The 20,592-nt window shown below is 40.4% G+C and overlaps 1 protein-coding gene and 1 pseudogene across 6 annotated transcripts in view; both read right to left on the bottom strand.

Annotated features, from left to right (window-relative positions):
* Nf1 (neurofibromin 1) overlaps positions 1–20,592 on the bottom strand; it is a 258,116-nt gene that overhangs the window by 13,152 nt on the left and 224,372 nt on the right. For 5 of the 6 annotated variants that reach the window (XM_057774561.1, XM_057774564.1, XM_057774562.1 and 2 more), the window contains 7 exons: positions 18,494–18,651; positions 12,100–12,222; positions 11,433–11,560; positions 11,001–11,101; positions 8,389–8,531; positions 8,006–8,052; positions 6,530–6,746 (listed from right to left, as the gene is read on the bottom strand). In XM_057774561.1, coding sequence (XP_057630544.1) covers positions 6,530–6,746; positions 8,006–8,052; positions 8,389–8,531; positions 11,001–11,101; positions 11,433–11,560; positions 12,100–12,222; positions 18,494–18,651 — 917 coding nt within the window. The remainder of the gene's footprint in view (positions 1–6,529; positions 6,747–8,005; positions 8,053–8,388; positions 8,532–11,000; positions 11,102–11,432; positions 11,561–12,099; positions 12,223–18,493; positions 18,652–20,592) is intronic. The other variant, XM_057774566.1, reaches the window with a different exon arrangement.
* Positions 13,821–15,271, bottom strand: LOC130877353 (keratin, type II cytoskeletal 8-like; annotated as a pseudogene).

The following is a 20,592-nucleotide window of genomic DNA, read 5'->3' as shown; positions in this document are numbered from 1 at the left end:
AGAGAACTAACAGATGTTATGACTCAAATGGACTTAACAGACATCTATAGAATATTCCATCCAAACAGAAAAGAATATACCTTCTTCTCAGTACCTCATGGAACCTTCTCAAAAATTGACCACATACTCGGTAACAAAACAAACCTCAACAAATACAAAAAAATTGGACTAACCCAATGTACCTTATCAGATCACCATGCCTTAAAACTAGAATTCAGCAGCAATACTAATTCCAGAAAACCCCAAACACATGGAAATTAAACAATGCTCACCTGAACTATCAATGGGTGAAGGAAGAAATAAAGGGGAAAAGGAAAGACTTCCTAAAATTCAATGAAAATGACCACACAACATACCCAAATTTATGGGACACAATGAAAGCAGTCTTAAGAGGCAAGTACATAGCACTAAACGCCTACACAAAGTAGCTGGAAAAATCCTACACTAGTGAATTAACAGAACATTTGAAAACATTAGAACAAAAAAAAGCAAACTCATCTAAGAGAACTAGACAGCAGGAAATAATCAATTTGAGAGCTGAAATCAACTTTCTGGATAATATCACTTACCAAAATTAAATCAAGAGCAGATAAGCAAATTAAACAGACCTATAACTGCTGAAGAAATAGAAACAGTCATCAAAAGTCTCCCAACGAAAAAAAGCCCAGGACCAGATGGTTTCAGCTCACAATTCTACAAGACTTTCAAAGAAGAACTAATATCAATACTCCTCAAATTGTTCCACACAATACGAACAGAAGGAACATTGCCAAACTCTTTTTATGAGGTTATAATTACCCTGATACCCAAACCACAGAAAGACATTACTAAGAAAGAGAATTACAGACTAATCTCACTCATAAACACTGATGCAAAAATACTAAATGAAATACTGGCAAATCGAATCCAAGAACACATTAGAACCATCATCCACCATGATCAAGTCAGCTTCATCTCACAGATGCAGGGATGGTTCAACATACGAAAATCTGTCAACGTAATCCACCATATAAACAAGCTGAAAAATAAAAACCACATGATCATCTCATTAGATGCCGAAAAAGCTTTTGACAAAATACAACATCCCTTCATGATAAAGGTCTTGGAGAGAGCAGGGATACATGGAACATACCTAAACATAATTAAGGCAATATATAGCAAGCTGACAGCCAACATCAAACTAAATGGAGAGAAACTCCCAGCGATTCCACTGAAATTAGGAACAAGACAAGGTTGTCCACTCTCTCCATATCTATTCAATATAGTTCTTGAGGTCCTAGCTAGAACAATAAGACACCAAAGGGAGATCAAGGGGATACAAATTGGAAAAGAAGTCAAACTCTCACTGCTGATGATATGTTAGTTTAAATAAGCAATCCCAAAAATTCTACCAAGGAACTTCTACAACTCATAAACACTTTCAGCAATGTAGCAGGATACAAGATTAACTCAAAAAAATCAGTAGCCCTCCTGTACACAGAAGGTAAAAGGGCTGGGAAAGAAATCAGAGAATCAACAGCCTTCACAATAGCCACAAATAACATAAAATATCTCGGAGTAACTCTAACCAAACAAGTGGAAGACTTGTATGACAAGAACTTTAAATCTTTGAAAAAAAATAATTGACGAAGACACCAGAAAGTGGAAAGATCTCCCATGCTCTTGGGTAGGCAGAATTAACATAGTAAAAATGGTGATCAATACAATGCCCAGCAAAATTCTTCAAAGACCTCAAAAGAATGGTACTCAACTTCATATGGAAAAGCAAAATACCCAGGATAGCCAAAACAATCCTGTACAATAAAACAACGTCTGGAGGCATCAGAATCCCTGACTTCAAACTCTACTACAGAGCTACAGTACTGAAAACAGCCTGGTATTGGCATAAAAACAGACAGGAGGACCACCAATGGAACCGAATAGAAGACCCGGATATCAATCCACACATCTTTGAACACCTGATCTTTGATAAAGAAGCAAAAAATATCAAATGGAAAAAAGAAAGCATATTTAACAAGTGGTCCTGGCATAACTGGATATCAACATGTAGAAGAATGAAAATAGACCCATATCTATCACCATGCACAAAACTCAAGTCCAAATGGATCAAAGACCTCAATATAAAGCCAGCCACACTGAACTTTATAGAAGAGAAATTGGGAAGTACACTTGAATGCATTGGCACAGGGAACCACTTCCTAAATAGAACCCCAGCAGCACAGACACTGAGAGAAACAATTAATAAATGGGACCTCCTGAAACTGAAAAGCTTCTGTAAAGAAAAGGACATGGTCAACAAGAAAAAATGACAGCCTACAGAATGGGAAAAGATCTTCACTAACCCCACATCAGACAGAGGTCTGATCTCTAAAATATATAAAGAACTCAAGAAATTGGACACCAAAAGATCACATAATCCAATAAAAAAATGGAGTACAGACCTAAACAGAGAACTCTCAACAAAGGAATCTAAAATGGCTAAAAGACACTTAAGGAAATGTTCAACATCCTTAGTCATCAGAGAAATGCAAATCAAAACAACTCTGAAATTCCATCTTACACCTGCAAGAATGGCCAAAATCAAAAACACTGACAACAACTTATGCTGGAGAGGTTGTGGGGAAAAGGGAACACTCCTGAATTGCTGGTGGGAATGCAAGCCGGTACAACCCCTTTAGATGTCAGTGTGGTGATTTCTCAGAAAATTAGGAAACAGCCTTCCTCAAGACACAGTAATGCCACTTTTGGTTATATATCCAAAGGACGCTCAATCGTCCCACAAGGACATGTGATGTAGGAGGGTCTTCTATCTATCTGTCGTTTTACTGGTTAATAAAGAAATTTACTTGGCCTTTTGATAGGACAGAATTTAGATAGGTGGAGTAGACCGAACAGAATGCTGGGAGAAAGAAAGCAGAGTCATGCAGATGCCATGGAGCCAGCTGCCAGGTCAGACATGCTGAATCTTTCCCAGTAAGCCACCACCTTATGATGCTACACAGATTATTAGAAATGGGTTAATCAAGATGTGAGAATTAGCCAATAAGAGGCTAGAACTAATGGGCCAGGCAATGTTTAAATGAATACAGTTTCTGTATAACTATTTTGGGTAAAGCTAGCCGGTAGCTGGGCGGCAGGAAGCTGCCTGCAGCTCCTTCTACAGACATGTGCTCAACTATGTTCATAGCAGCTTTGTTTGTCATAGCCAGGACCTGGAGACAACCTAGATGCCCCTCAACCGAAGAATAGATAAGGAAAATGTGTTATATTTACACAATGGAGTACTACACAGCAGAAAAAAAACAATAGCTTGAATTTTGCAGGCAAATGGATGGAGCTAGAAAACATTATTTTGAGTGAGGTAACCCAGACACAGAAAGAAAATTATTGTATATACTCACTCATAGGTGGTATTTAAACATAAAGCAAAGAAAACGAGCCTACAAATCACAATCCCAGAGAACTTAGACAACAATGCAGACACTAAGAGAAACTTACAAAGATCTAATCTACATGGGAAGTAGAAAGTAGAAAAAGACAAGATCTGAGTAAATTGGGAGCATAGGGACCTTGGGGGAGGATTAAAGGCGTGCGGGGGTGGTGGTGGTAGGGAGGGAAGCAGAGAAATATGTAGAGCTCAATAAATATCAATTTAAAAAAAGAATTTAAAAAAAGTGGTTCTCTTGCCTGGGATTCCAGATATATGAGCCACCATACCCTTCTTTTTATGGTGAGGATTAAACCTATGACCTTACACCACTGAGCTCCATTCCCAACCTTTTTCTGGATCTTTCTAATATGTTCATTCTCTGATATCTGAAGAGGATCTAGGGAGAGGACTTGGAATAAAATAGTTATGAAGATTCAACATATAGCTAGCTAAGCACACATCTTTAATCCCAGTACTCAGAAGGTAGAGGCATGTGTAACTCTTTAAGTCTGAAGCTGGCCTGGTCCACATAGTGAGTTCCAGGACAGTCGGGGTTACATACTGAGTGAGCCCATGCTCAACCTCCCTCCTCCCACTCCTGAAAAAAAGATTCAACATTACTTTCATGCAAGCTTCTTTGCTCATCATTAGGCTAAAGCAAGGGAGTCTGAGGGCTGCAACACAAGTCACACATTAGGAGCACAGACAGAAACTATGATAGCTTATTTTTTTTTAAGGTTTATTTATTTATTTATTATGTATACAGTATTCTGCCTACATATATCCTATAGGCCAGTAGAGGGCATCAGATCTCATTAAAGATAGTTGTGAGCCATCATGTGGTTGCTGGGAATTGAACTCAGGACCTTTGGAAGAGCAGTCAGTGCTATTAACCTCTGAGCCACCTCTCCAGCCCACTATGGTAGCTTCTTAAAGCCCAGCGTGCACAAGAATCACCCACGTTCATCATGAGGCTGAATGAGCTCCATGCTTGGGGTTTTACATGGGAGGCACGGGAGGCTCATGCACCTAATCTCAAATGATGCTGATGCTGGTGTAGGATCACACCTGTCCTAGAGAACAAGGGATGCAGCAAACACACTGGTGATAAGGGGAAAAAATGGGCAGACTACTGAGAGATAAAACAATCACCCGATTGATAATTCAGAAAGAAAGTTTAAGAACTGAATATAGCTGGGTGGTGGTGGCGCACAATTTTAATCTCAGTACTTTGGGAGGCAGAGGCAGGAAGAGTTCTGTGAGTCTGAGGCCAGCCTGGTCTAGAGAGTTGAGTTTCAGGGAAGCCAGGGCTAAATAGAGAAAATCTGTCTTGAAAAACAAAACAAGAATTGAATATAGGGGCTGGAGAGATGGTTCAAAGGTTAAGAGCACTGACTGTTCTTCCAAAGGTCCTGAGTTCAATTCCTAGCAACCATATGGTGGCTCACAACCATCTGTAATGGGGTCTGGTGCCCTCTTCTGGCCTGCAGACATACATGGAAGGAATGCTGTATACATAATAAATAAATAAATATTTAAAAAGAAAAAATAATTGAATATAATTGTTTTACAAAATAGTGTATAAGTTGGGTATTCTACCTTGCCTTATTCTTTAGCATCTTCAAACTACCACGTCATGGAAATGTTCATGGAACACTGTGACAACTATTCACAGAGTCTATTTATAGATCCCGATTCATGTAGGGAAAACGTGCGCTAACAGCTAGCACTGACACGGACTATGCACACCACTTCAAAGACTTTCCCTATAGACTGAGATCACCACACACGACCTTTTCAAATAATGAAACTTAGGTAACTTAAGTAATGAATCCTTTTTAAACATTTTTACAAACTTAGAAGAAAATCTTTTCAATAGAGCACACGACCCAGGCATGAGCTTTTCAGTGTTACTCACTGTCTTCACAACTCGCGCAACAGAGTTAATGTTCTATAGTAAGCACTCTAGGTCAACCAGAACTGTTAAGACAGTAACTGAGCTTGGAGCTGGGCAGGGGCCATTTCTGCCATCTGTTTTCTTTCAGTACCTCAGGGGCTCTTAGCTATTGCTACTCAGTGTACTGACTTCTAAATTTCATCATCCATGAGTGCATACATCTTCAATCCTGGCACTGGAAAGTAAAGCAGGTGGATCTCTGTGAGTTTAGGCCAGCCCAGTCTACACAGAGTTCTAGGTCAGCTAGAATTAGAAAGTGAGACCCTGTCTCAAAATAAAAATAAATAAATAAAAATAAAATTTTACTGGTCCACTTTCCCCATTTGATCAATCCAAGAGTGACTACACAGAAGGATTATAGTGGTGGGTTTTAAGATTTCTTTTTCCTCTGTGTGTGTGTTGTTCCTCAAGTCTACCTTTCTGTGAAACAGAGAGTCTCACTGACCTGGAAATTACCAAGGAGGCTAGACTAGTTGGCTACTTAGCCCCAGGTGTTTTGCTTCTATCTCCTGGGTGCTAGGATTACAAACATGTACCAACACAAGTGTTTTTTTTTTTTTTTTTTTTTTTCTTAAATGTTGGTTTTTGGGATTTAACTCAAGTCCTTAAGCTTTCAAGGGAAGTATTCTACCAACATAGTTATCTCTGCAGCTCCAAGATGTAATTTTTTTTGTAAGGATTTTTTTTTTAAGGGTCTGGTTGTTTACATAATCCCAGATCTTCAGGCTAGCCTATGGTTTATGGATGGCTGACTTGTTGCTACCATCAATAAAGTGGGGTGATGACTAGACTTTGTATGTGTGTGTGTGTATGTTTATAGTATGCTGCATCAGAGACATGTAAGTACTTAGGGTTGTGTTAGTATAGCTGTTCATTTATAGGTAATGTAGCTTAGTTTGTCCTTTTGGTCCAAACCTATGTGGACACTAAATATCACTCCGTATTTCCCTCTCTTTTATCCAACTTGTTGGCAAGCAGACAGCTCTGAAGAGTAACAACGGTCAGTTACATAGTAAAGAAATGTAAAGTGAACCTCATGAGGAGAATGAGCGAAATCTGCTATAATCTGACCACAAGGGAGTTCCTAATGTTGGTATCGTAGCATCATTGCTCAAAGTCACAGAAAGATCACATTTACTGACCTGGGGAATGCTGGGAAGTTGCAAGTGAGGTCATGGAATTAGAGAGGTTAAGGTTGGCAGTGATACTAAGCTGGCTCTGCAGTGCAGGAGGGTAAGGAGATGTGGGTGTCAGGAGGGACTCCTCACTGGCTTCTTCATCAATTCCAGGCAAGTACGTGTCAATCAAGGCATCAAGAAACTTAACAATAAGCTCAGCATAGTCTGGGATTTGTGTTTGCTGTAATGGAAAATAGGACATTATTTTAGCTCCATTTTAAAAAAATTCCCTCTGAAGCCAAGAAAGGTTAACTGATATCTGGGGCTTGGTTGACTGCTTTGCTTTCTTCCTTTGTTTATATTCTAGACCATTAAAAAGGGGAACTGGAGTAGTATTTAGAGACAACTACGGAATTTAAAGCTTGAAATTTTATTTAGTTTCCCCTAAAAGCTTCCAGATGAACCTGCAATTTCTGAAAGCCATGCCCAGACAGAGGTTTGAATCCACAGACAATGTAGTCCTCAGCAATGATGTCTAGCCAGTTTCCCAAAGAAGAGAAAGTGGGCAGAGCACCATCAGGCCAGCTGCTACTCAGATGTCCCCAGAGAGACACAGAGGGGCTCAGCAGATAACAACCATCCACCTGTTAAAAACTTCTGCGTAACACACTTCTGTGACTTCAGGCCCATCTTTTTAATGACAACCTATGCATATCAACAGTTATTACAAATAAACTAAATCTAACCCTTAAAACTGGAATGAGATATAGATAGCTCATCAAGATTTAACACCCCAGTATCTAGGATACTGTGGGGGAGGGGGAGGGGGGGGCAGAAGCCCTGCCTTCAAGGAACTTCATTATTTTAAAAGAGATCACCTACAAAAAAATAATAAACACAAATTTATGCAGTACACCAACAAATGCTAGTCAAAGAAAATGAACAGTGAAGAACAAACTCAATATAATAGTTGGATATAAAAATGTGCCCCTGAGGTAGATTTTAACAGGCATCATGCTCTTTGCTAGTCACCAGACAGGTGTGTGTTACTGGCACATGGAGAGGTCTAGCAGTGGTTCTCAATCTGATGCTGCAACCCTTTAATACAGTTCCTCATGTTGTGGTCATCCCTAAACATAAACTTATTTCGTTGCTACTTCATAACTGTAATTTTGTTACTGTTATGAATCGTAATGTGAATATCTGATTATGTCGCCCCAAAGGGGTCATGACCCACAGGCTAAGAACCACTGGTCTACAAGCAGAAAGTTTCATAGAGGCTTTAGCACACCCTTCTGAGAAGTCAAGCCTGAATTCAATATTTTAAAATAAGAATAGATAAACATATTAAAGGTATTGCCTCTTTTGGAAAAGTCTTTCTAAAACAATGTGTTTGAGATGGTACTTTGGTTTGAGGATAGTGTGTGCTCTGAAACAGGCTCACAAATATAGCTAAAGACTCTGGCTTATCAAAAATTAGAGAAAAGTATTTTTTCTTACCTTTGAAAAGGGTCCTGCAAACCGCCATAAGCCATTGAAACCAAAACCTGTAAAACATCAAATGCTACTCTTACAACAAGCAAGGCAGCTTTAGATAGTAATGGAAATTAAGCTTGTATAGCTGACAGAATCTATGCATATATTTAAGACATTTTAAAATGAGTGTCAAAGATGACTAAAATGTTCTTAAAATAGGCTTAGCATTTTAATAAAGTGGTCAAGCAGTTATCTTACTGAACATATAACTTAGAGTCAGAAAATGACATGAAGGGAGGGAGAGAAGTAGGAAGGAGCCTATCCCTTCTAGAGAATTCTACATCAGTGCTTGTACAACAGTGCCACAGCTGCAGGCTATCAGGTCCTCTCCTGGTATACTTAGTTACTTTGCAGGTAAGATGTTTGGTACTGTGGAGGGGATTCCTCATGATACACCACACTCTGCACAATTCCATGGATTGGATTTAACAAATTTGGATCTTGGCACAATGACAAGAGGGTATTGATCTTAGAGTCCAACAAATTGTGCCTAAAAAAAAAAGTAAACAGAGGAACATTAAATAAAAAGATTTACTGGAAAGCATAATATATATATTCCTTAGAACAATGTGGCAAAATTGAAGACAGGCGCTGTTAACTTTCTGGTGCTTTTCTAAGCCATCTAGTGAGTGAGTGTGTGTGAGTGGACTGCCTTCCGTTTTAACACACTCTGTGCCCTCTATGTCCTCTGCTGTCTGCTTGTATACACTTCGAGGGGGAAAATCAAATTTTAATACTAACTAGTGCCAAATCAGACTAAATTTTGCTAAGGAAAGCACAATTAGTTTGGAAGGGGTAGAATGTGGAACCTTACAAAGAAATCATTTCCAAATCACCTGCAATCTACTAATAAAAATCTATTTAAAAAGTAACATCTAGATATGTGAAATTCAGAAACTTTAAAATGAGATTAAACAACAAATGCTGGATGTTCAATAAGCTACACTGATGCACTCAGGTTTATAAAATGAAGTGTGCTTACAGTATCTTCAGTTGTTTGACATAACTGTTTAAAAATGTCCAACACCAGGTTCATTCTACTTCCCCTTCATAGGTATCAGATTCTCCCAAGATTTTTATCTCAGCAATGAAACCACTACCATCTTATTTTAACATGCAAACCATCCATCTAGCAGTACTCCTTAGGGACCTGCATGGACAACCTCTAGAATTCTTTCCTCCTAAATGTGCTTTCAATTCTACCTCTCCTTATACTCCAGATACTGGCCTCTTGGAATAGTGTCCTTATTACAATCTTTCTGAATCAACATATTGTTTCTTCCAACTCATTCTCAACATAATAGCCAGACTATATTTCCATAGTAACCTCATTACCAATTAAAAATTTCCCAACAGCTTTGCACTGTACAAAGGGATATAAACTCAGTATTTAACAATGGCACACACAAAGGCTTCAGCCAGACCTATGCCCTAAGTCCATCCTTCACCTTGAACTCTACTGCTCTGCATTCCACACCAAGGCCCTTTTACAGTTTTTTAAATTCGCCAACAACTTTCTGTAAGAGTTGTCAGCTGACATACCCAGGAAGAAGGACTCTCAACTGAAGAATTGTTCCCATCAGAATGGTCTGTGTAACGTTTCCTTGATTTCTAACTGATGTAGAGGGCCCGGTCCACTGTGGACTGTGCCAGCCCTGGGCTGGTGGGCCTAGGATGTATGAGAAAGGTAACTGAACAAGCCAGTAGGCAGCATTCTTCCATGGTCTCTGCTCTAGTTTCTGCCCTGGCTTCCCTCAATGATTGGATTCTAACTCGTAAGATGAAATAATACCTTCCCTTACCAAGTTGCTATTCTTTTCTTTATTTAAAATTTGTTTTATGTGCATGAGAATTTTGTCTGCATGTATGTCTGTGTACCACATGAGAGCCTGGTGAACACAGAGGCCAGAAGTGGGTATCAAATTCCCTGTACCTGGAGTTACAGACAGTTGTGAAATACCATATGGGTGTTGGGAGTCATTCTCTGGAAAAGCAGACATGCTTTCAACTGCGGAGCTAGCTCTCTAGTCCTTTCCCCAAGCTATTTTGGTCAGTGTTTTATCACAGCAACAGAAATCAAATGAGAGCAAATACTTTGAAGTTCAAGTGTTGAGAGTAAAACCAACCTCCTAGATAAGAGGTCAATTCTGTTTTCACTCAGCTGTGAATAAATACAGAAATCCTACGAAAAAGAAAACAAAGGGCTAGCAAGATGGCTCAGTGGGTAAGGTGACAGCTGTCAAGTCTGATGACCCGAGTTTCATCTCCAGGAGCAAACATGTGGAAGAAGAGTACTGACTCGCCTCCACTTGTGTGCCATAGTACATATGCATGTGTGCACTAAAATAAGTGCAATATTTAAAAGAAAAGATTTGGGCGCCCCCCACCACCATCACACAAAGAAAGCTAAGCAGGCTGGTTTAAACATAGCAATCTATCAGTTTGCCCCTGTGAAAACTGTACAGTACTCATTAAGATAATACACTAAAGTAATCAGTAAGATGGGGGGAACATAGCTGTAGTCACTATTAAATTAAAGGTTTTCAGATTTATTTTTCTTTTCAATCATGTGTTTGCATGTCTGTTTGTGTGTGGGTAAATGTGAATATGTGTTCAGTGTCCTCCGAGGCCAGAAAAGGATGCTGGGAATGGAACTCAGGTCCTTTGCAAAACCAGTACATGCTCCTAACTGCTGAGCTATCTCTTCAGCCCCACAGCTACGGTTTTTGTTTTGGGGGCTGGGGATCAACCTTGGGCCCTTGTGCATGCTAAGCATGTGTTCTACAGAGCTGTAGTCCCAAGCCTTAAAATCACTAACCATTTCTCTATCTGGTTAAAAACGCTAGCTCCATTCCCCACTCAGGTAGTAGATATCACTGAAATACACTTCCTGTACCTTTGTAGAGCACCTGACATAAAGACAGACACAGAGGCTAACTACAAACGAGGAGATACTTACACAACAGGAAACACTTTGGGAAACACAACACTGGCTTCTGCTAGGTATTCATAAAGAATTCGTTGATCAAATTCATCTGTAGTATATTTTACCAGTGTAGCCTGCCAAGATGCAAAAAGAGTAAACATGTTATGACTGAACCTTTATATTTTGGTGAAGTAAAAACATCTTTCTTTCATATTTGTAATATTTAAGGGGCTGCTAAGAATTTGAGCAGGGAAATCCTCAAAAAGAGAAAGTTCTGCTAGGAGTAGAGGTGGCACATGTCTTTAATCCCAGTACTCAGGAGAAAGAAGTAGATGGATCTCTGTGAGTTCAAGGCCAGATTGGTCTGCACAGTGAGTTCTAGGATAACCAGGGCTACACAGTGAGACCCTGCCATAAAAATAAATAAGTAAACAAACAGATAGGTAAAGGTGGGGGGTTCCTTACCAGAACAGTAAGAAGCAGTGCTTGAATCTTTGGGTCAGTCAGTACTTCTTCATCCAATAGAACATTTGATTCAGACACTGAGACTTTCCGTAAATGTGGGTGCTGCTGTGAGGAAATCCTTTGGGTTTCTGCAGTAGGACATGGAGTAGAGTACCTACAGTCACTTTACTCAACATATTTTAATGTTACATCTTAAATTCAACAGTTCTTTAAATAGATATCTTAATTATCAATATAACTATCATACAGAGTTAGTATGCACTAATATAACTATCAGCTAGTGATTGACAGTGCTGTATTATCTATCTGTCTGTCTGTCTGTCTATTTATCTAGTAACCTTTTTTTGAGGCATGGTTTCACAGTTAGATCAGATTTGTCTCAAACCTGGAGACTCACCTGCCTCTGCCTCCTGAGTGTTGGGATTAAAGGCATGTGCCACCGCCACCTGGCTCAGATCTCAAATTTGTGATCCCCCTGTCTTTGCCCCTTCAACATAGTCCTCTGGTCAATTACTTTTACTGCCAGTTTAAGGGCTATAGAGAACTTATCTTTGGAACAAGAGCATGCATTTCTATACTGTACAATAAAGATCATAAGGACTGCTGGAAATAAATGTGTCTTTTCTGTCTGCAGTGATCTAGATTATTTATCAGCTTTGTATCTCACCCATTTCATAATCAGTTTCTGCCACTCTTCTCATTTTGGGGGGTGTTGTGATCCCTGATTCCATTTCTTGTCTTTTAGGAGCCTTTGTGTCTGATATCAAGTGATCAAAACTTTTTCTTGTTCCTATAAATAAAAGTTATAACAGATGAAAGTTCATTAACAGCAGTGTCTACAAATAATAATATCCTAATAATGTAAGCTTGCAGGGAAGGGCCTGAAGCAAGTGGAACATCCCTGGAGTGGAGTCTAGATGGTACTCTCCATTTCCTCTTCAAGGGGTCTGGCCCACAGCTTTCCAGGAGAGTAGAGTCTTTACTGGTCTAAAAAGCTTGAGATTATATTTACTATCTTGAGGATAAACTAGACTCCATCAAGAAGGGTAAGTATTGGTAACAAAGACAAGGAGGAGATTTTGGTCTGTGGGAACTGTAGAAAAACCTGAACAGCCTGTTCAAGTAAGGAGATTAAGTTGGTGTCAAGAAGAAGTCAAAACAGATCAACAATCTTCATAACAGGTAAAAATTAAAATCTGACTTTAATCGTTCAAGATATGTATGCCCAGAAGTACTAAAAATTAGATATATAAGGAGACATTTCAAAAGTGCAGCAAGCTGTCCTGTCTCACACTTGGCCTTGAGTTCCCCAATCACATATAGTGGTATTTAAATGTCCTTCTCTTATTTAAAGGAGAAGTATTTATATCACATTATGATCTATCTCTGCTCTTTAGATTCAGAGAATGTCTCTTTTTGTTTGGTGCAGTTCTAAATAACAATGTGGAGGTATGTAGCTCAGTGGTGGTGTACTGTAGCGAGCTGCGTGAAGCCACATCTGATAATCAGCTCCTAATTATGGCTAAGACCTGACTTATGCTGTGATCACGCAATGATCACATATGCGTCAGCTGCTTGCATATGCGTGGACCTATGGGCAGTGCCCACCTAGCAATTCGGGGTTGGTAGCCCATGCCTACTTAAGGGCTGGGAGAGGTTTGCCCAGAGAGAGAGGAGGAGAGAGAGGGAGGGAGGGAGGGAGGGAGGGAGTGAGTGAGAGAGAGACAGAGAGAGAGAGACAGAGAGAGAGAGAGATAACTGTAAAAAGGTCCTGAATAAACTGCTTCGCAAGAAGAGCTCCGGTGTTGTGCGTCCTTCTTGCTGGCCGAGGGGGACCGCGACAGTGTACTTGTCTAGCGAGCATAGGGGTTTAATGCTCAGAAATACACACACAGTAAAAAAAAAAAAAGTTTGTAATGCATACCTTAAATGAACTCATTTTAAAAGCCAGAAATGAAGCCAGTATTACAAAATCAGACAAATAATCACAAATCACAAGGCCAAAAGCATCTAGAAGAATCTAGTCCAGCCTCTACCTTTCGTGTGAATGGAAGAAGCCATGAGTGGTTAAGAGGTCAGCCTGAGATCACACTGCTAAGGATCCTCTACTGACCAGGATGAAAACTGCTTTTTTGAAACACTTTTTTTTTTTTTTTTTGGATGGGTCCAGCTGAGGCCTTATTCTGGAAAATACAATTGCATTGGGTTTGGGAGGAGGCGGGGGCCAGAGGGGTATGCCAGATGGAAGATTTCTCCCAAGGTTGGTCAGAGGGCTAGGGCTGTTCCTCTGGTGGGTCCCTCATTCCCTGCACTCTGCCATACAGCTGTCTCCTCTGAGAGCCCTGGGCAGCTGCAGGAGCACAGGCTGGCAATAATTCCAGTAGCCCTTCACTTGGACAGGATATCAGAGGACTCTGATACCAGCTTCGCCTCGTGGGTGTCAATCTTCACAACCATAGCCTTGGTGTGACTAAAAGAGCTGGAGCCCCCAACAGAGCTGAAGTTGGGCTGGAAGGAACTCATGCCATAGCTGAAGCCAGGGCTGGTAAGTCCTCCATAGGCTGAGTCCTCCTGAGTAGACACTGGTGGTCTTTGTATGGATACTCAAAGCTCTGCATTCCAGATTCCAGCCTGCTCTCCTCGTCCTCCAGGTAGCTTGTGGTAGGTGGCGATCTCAATGTCAAGTGCCAGCTTGATGTTCATCAGCTCCTGGTACTCGTGCAGCTGCTGGGTCATGGCCTGCTTGGCCTGCTTCAGGGCAGCCTCCATCTGGACCATTGGCGTCCTTAATGGCTATCTCAAGTAGCTCAGCATCAGTGATAGCAGCCTCCAGGGTTCTTTCCGGCCTTTGAGATCTTCAATCTCCACCTGGAGGCAGTTGATGCTGTGGTTCATCACAGAGATCTCGGTCTTTGTGTGGCGCAAGTCATCCCCATGCTTCCCAGCCAGAGTCTGTAATTGCTTGTACTTAATCTGATACATGCTTTCAGCCTCAGCCTGGCTGTGGTTGGTGATGTCCTCACACTGAGCACGGACTTCAGCAATGATGCTGTCCACGATCAGGAAGAAGGTGTTGGCCATAGACAGCACCACATATGTGTCTGAGATCTGAGACTGTAGCTTGCAGATCTCCTCTTCATGGATCTGCTGAAGGAAGTTGTTTCATCAGTCAGCTCTTCCAGGTGGGGCTCCTGTTTCACTTGGTTCATGTATGCTTCATCCACATCCTTCTTGATGAGGACAAATTTGTTCTCCATCTCTGTATGCTTGTTGATCTCATCCTTATATTTATTCTTTAAGTCCTCCACCAGGTCTTGCATGTTGCTAAGCTCTGCCTCCAACTTCAGCTTCTCCTGGCCCAGGGCTTCCAGCAGGGTTTCCAGTTGCCGTTGAAGGTTATTGATATAGCTCTCAAACATGTTCATGTTGCCCCTCAGTGTCTTCGGCTGCTGCAATAGGCTCCATCCACTTGGTCTCTAGCATCTTGTTTAGTTGCTTCAAGAAGTGCACCTTGTCAATGAAGGAGGCAAACTCGTTGTTAAGGGATTTAATCTGCTCCTTCTTCTGAGTGTGCACAGCCTGGATGTTGGGATCCACTTCCAGCTTCAAGGGGTTTAGCAGGCTCTGATTCACCATGACTTCTGTGATGTCCCCTACACTAGCCCTACTGAAGCCACCCAGACCCATGCTGGTCCCAGGCTTCCCTAAAAGCTGCTGCTGTCCAGCCCGGGAAGGCTGGAAAAGCTGATGTGCACACCGGGTGCACACATGTATGAGTGCTGAAGGTCTGGAGACGAGGTGGACACATTGTAGGACTTCTGGGTCACCCTTATGGACATGGTGAAGTCTGGAGGTTTGAGAGCAAGTGCAGCAGCTGGTTTTAGGCCATGGGACAGTGCCTAGCAAAGACCCTTTATCCCATTAGTGCTCTCTATAGTGTTTGGAGGAAGGTGGTCATTCCATTGATTTGTCCTTCTCTTTTCTTTTACTTTAATTGTACTAGTTCCTGGGTGATCTTCTCCTCTTCCTATAATTCAATTATCTAACTCTTCAAATAGTTATCAGTTTGTTTTTGTTTTTTGAGACAGCATCTCTCTATTATGTAGCTCTGGCTGTCTTTGAACATGCTATGTAGATCAGGCTGGCTTCAAACTCACAGAGATCCTTCTGCCACTGCTTCCCAATTGCTGGAATTAATTGTGTGCCCTGCCACTTCCAGCTATCAGTTCTTTAAGGAGAACACACACAAAACCTTTCTTCCAGCTTTGAAATGTATTATGGCGAACTGCTGCTCTCCACGGCTGTCCAATGTGCAACAGCAAAGCAGGGCTCCTGCTCCTCAGTGCCCACCAGTCTCCGGGGACCATCAATCTATCCTTAACACGACAGCCACATTTTATCTTTCACATTTGAGTGACATCATGTAGTGTTTGGTTTTGTGCCTGAGTTATTTAACACAGTAATCTCTAATTCTACCCATTTTACAGCTATTATTTATAAATCTGAATTAAAAATATGCTTTATCTATTCATTAACAGATGGACACTGAGGTTGCTTTGTTTTTTTTGCTCTTTGTGAGTCCTGCAACCACACAGAATGCAGCTGTTTCAACACACTGATCTGATCTCCTTTGAATATATATACCTTGTAGTGAAAAACGATAGTTCCAGCCTAGTATGTAAGTGCTATTCAACTTTTATCTTATTTATCAATAGGGTCACTACGTAGCCTAGACTAGCCTGAAACATGCTATGTGATCTAGGTTGGCCTCTTCTTGTGCTCCACCCGCTTCTACCTCATGAGAATCATAGGCAGCACGATCATATCTGATTGCCAGCTTCTGAAGCCAGAAACCTATGGCATCTTTACAGTCCTCTCTTCCCACCTGATTCATTAGTGAGGCATCAACTCTTTTCTGTCCACTCTCCTGTGAAAATACCTCACACTGGACTCTATTTTCCCAGAGGTTCTGCCTTAGTGTGAGCTGGCACTGTTTATTTTTTCTCTTAGATTGCTAAGTCAATCTTATAAATGGTCCCCTTACTCCACACTGTTATTGGGAAAACATTCCAAAAAATAAAAATCACATTTTGTTCCTTCCTTAATTCAAGATCTCTGTTGGATGTATGATATGATACATCTCTCATCCTGGCAGAGTCTTTGCTGTTGTGTTGAGACAGAATCTCTCTACAAAGCCTTGGCTGTTCTGGAACTCACAGTATGGACTAAGCTGGCCTAAGAGAGATGCACCTCTGCCTCCAAGTGCTGGGATTAAAATGGAGCCACCATGCCCAGCCACGGCAGTCTTCATGGCCACAATGACTTCTCCAGCCTCATTTCCCATGTGACTTTCCTGTAACACTCCATCTGGTCTACCACAACTGCTCTCCCGCTCTCCTCAACCATCGCACTTCTTCTCTTGAATGCACACCCTTCCTTATCATGTCTATCTGGCTCTATGTACTATATCTTAAGATCCGGCTCAAATATTACCTCTTAATTTCGTAAGATCTTCAGTTTCTTCATAAAAACACTATCATTTTAATGCTATCTGGCATATACTGTTGTCATCAGCTGATTTTAAGTCATAGCCAACAAAGGATAACCCCTTTGTTGAACAGAGACCCTATTTTTTCTACCTAGAATACAGTTTGAAGGAATTTAATACCATATTTTCTCTGAGGTTAAATTTTCACTTACAACTTCCTTGATATGAAAGTCCATAATTACAAAACACAAAGTAGCCAGGAAAGTCCCAGCATTACTGATGACAAAGGGTTAGCAGAAAGGAACTCAACAGAAGATGATAGACCTGTGTAACAATGACTGGCATTTGTTATTTCTTCTTTCAACATCTACTGAAAGGTTATTCGTGTTATACTTTGTTGTCTGCTCACCAATTTCCTTATGAACACAAACATTTTCACAATACTACCTGAAGTTACTAAGTACGCTTGCATGGGCAACCGAAATCCACATTCACATTAATGATCACAGATTATACATTCCAATATATCTGAGTAACAATGAAAATGGCAGCCAATGAAAGGCAAGCAGTGCCTCACACTTGCTCTGTGGGTCAGTGGATGGTCTCTTTTAGTAATTCACTTATCAGTTACCAGAAAGGAGAGGACTCAGTATTGTAGGTTTATTTCTCAGAGGAATATTCATGAATTGAGCAACATTAGCTGTCAAAAATTGCATCTTGGGCTGGCAAGATGGCTCAGTGTGGAAAGGCGCTTGCCTTAGGGCCTGACAATCTGAGTTCAATGCTCAGAATATAAAGGTTTGAAGGAGTGAGCTGACAACACAAGGTTCTCCTCTAATGTGTGTGTATGTACCCACAAACATGTATCTCTAAGAGGAATATCCTTATTAATTGAAAAATATCTTTTTTGTTTCAAAGAAAATATGGTGACTGGTTTCAGATCTCAGTTGATACATTCTGTTTTCAAAATGATAATTTAGGGAAAGTTACCATTATAGACCCCTAGTACAGCAATGCTTCCTTTCTTCTAGGTATCTGTAATGACTCTTATACGGTCTGTTGCCCAAAAACTCAAAGGCCACAATACTTAAAAATAGAAAATTAAAAACATAGAACTAAAAATCAAATTAAATTCAAAGCCATTCCAAAGTTTCATTCTCAAAGATATAGCTGAACTGATGTATCAAAATCAAACTCCCTTATAAAAGCCACACAAGGGCTGAAGAGATGGCTTGGTGATTAAAACACATGTCACTCTTCCAGGGATCCAGGTTCTGTTCCCAGCAAGAACAGGAAGCTCACAAATGTCTGGAACTTCAGTTCCAAGGAATATGATGCCCTTCTGGCAACCACAGGCACCAGGCACACATGTGGTATACATCTATACAAATACAGGCAAAACACTCATACACATAAAGTAAATAAATAAATTAAAAAATCACAAAAGCTTTTGTTACATCAAAATAGTAAACATTGGTGATATAGTTTCAAATAATTCCAAGAGAGAAAGTAGTTAACCATTTATCACAGCAATAATAATGTAAAACTTGACATGAAATCAAGATAAACTAACCAAGCAATTTCTTTGTGTTGGCTTGAGAAGGCTGCCCCATGTCCAAGCTCATGGATTTCCTGGCCCGGGGACTGGTCTGGCCTACAGATTGGTAGGTTGCTGCAAGGTATCCTTCTGAACCTTTGGGAGAAGACCATGGCTGGTTCTCCTTTAGTGTCCTGGGAGATTTAAACAATTTAGAAGAATTAATTAACAAGAAGATGACAAATATAACTACTGTTTACTCATTCCTAATAGCTATCCTATTTCCTAATGATGGCAACAAATTAGTCTGAAAACTGCACTTTAAAGGGCTATAGGACACAAACTTGCTAAGTTCCCGTTAAGTTGCCCAGGCTGGCTCGAACTTGTTATGCATTCCAAGTTGGATGGTCTTGAACTTCTAATCCTTCTGCCTTAGTTTCCAGAATGCTAGCGTTACAGATATGTACCACTACACTACAGTTGGCTCTTAGGGTACAACTCCTAATGTATTCCCGGAAGTATCAATGTTATATAGGAAGATCTATACTGCATAATTTTGCTACCTTTTTCTTTCCTGCAGTACAGGGATTGGATCCAGAACATCACAAATGCATGGCAAGTGTTCTAAACCCCGAACTACTTTTCAAGACAGGGTTTCTCTGTGTAACAGTCCTGGTTTTCCTGAAACTTGCATTGTAGACCAAGTTGGCCTCGAATTCACAGATATCCATCACCTACTTCTGCTTCTGGGATTAAAGGTGTGTACCACCACTGCCCATTTGCACTGAATTTTATTTTTTATTTTATTTATTTATTTATTTATTTTTTTTGGTTTTTCAAGACAGGGTTTCTCTGTGGCTTTGGAGCCTGTCCTGGAACTAGCTCTGTAGACCAGGCTGGTCTCGAACTCACAGAGATCCGCCTGTGCACTGAATTTTATAATCAGAAAAAATAAAGTCTAAGTAAGCATTTGTATTATTACATCATTTAAAAACCAATAAAATTAAGATTGAGAATTAAGTTTTCCTAAATACAGGCAACTAAGTTACTTTTTCCTTTCAATAACTAAAGCAAGAAAATAAACTCATGTGAATAACTGAAGAAATAGACACATAGAACACACTGTGTCTATGGGGAAAACTTGCATACACTGTTGCTGTCAAGTGTTGGTGAGGTCTTCTTACAATCAAAAAGAAAGATATTAGTAAGTTTAATGAAATGATCTCTCAAAGATCATTTTCTTATATTCAACACTGTGTATCCAAACCACAAGTATATTTTTGTTTAATTCATATTATAGAACAATCCCCCAAAGATAGCAGTTACATTGAGAAAAAAAAAAACAAACCCTAGATGAAGCCACACGTAATAGTAGACAGAGTTTTATGATTCTCTCATATAGACCTACGTTATAGAAGCTGGGTATGGTGGTAAAGACCTTTAATCCCAGAACTTGGTGGAGGCAGATCTCTGTGAGTTTAAGGTCAGTCTACTCTACATACTGAGTTCCAGACCATCCAGGGACATAAAGTCAGACCTTGTATCAAAGCAACAACAACAAAACTACACCATAGAAAGGTTCTAATGTAATGACATTAGTAAACAGTGCATGCAAATGTTTTTAACAATTTATATCACTTTTTTTTTTCTTTTTTTTTCTCTTTTTTTTTTGGTTTTTTGAGACAGGGTTTCTCTGTGGTTTTGGAGCCTGTCCTGGAACTAGCTCTTGTAGACCAGGCTGGTCTCGAACTCACAGAGATCCGCCTGCCTCTGCCTCCCAAGTGCTGGGATTAAAGGCGTGTGCCACCACCTCCCGGCCACTTTTTTTTTTTTTTTTTTTTTTTAAAGATTTTATTTACTTCACGTGTATGAGTGTTTTGCCTACATGCATGTATATTTGCCATGTGTGTGCTCCACGGTGGTCAAAAGAGGGTGTCAGAGTCTCTGGAACTTCAGGTACAGATGGCTGTGAGCAACCACATGAGTGATGGGAACTGAACCCAGGTCCTTTGCAAGAATACAAGTAGTGGGCTGGAGAGAAGGCTCAAAGGTTAAGATCAATGGCTCAATCACAGGGTGCTCACAGCCATCTATAATGAGATCTGGTGCCCTCTTTTCACCTGCAGGGTCAGAAC

Source organism: Chionomys nivalis, chromosome 7 (assembly GCF_950005125.1).
Source record: "Chionomys nivalis chromosome 7, mChiNiv1.1, whole genome shotgun sequence".
NCBI lineage: Eukaryota > Metazoa > Chordata > Mammalia > Rodentia > Cricetidae > Chionomys > Chionomys nivalis.
The sequence above is the reverse complement of the archived record's forward strand: the minus strand, read 5'-3'. Positions and strand labels throughout refer to the sequence as shown.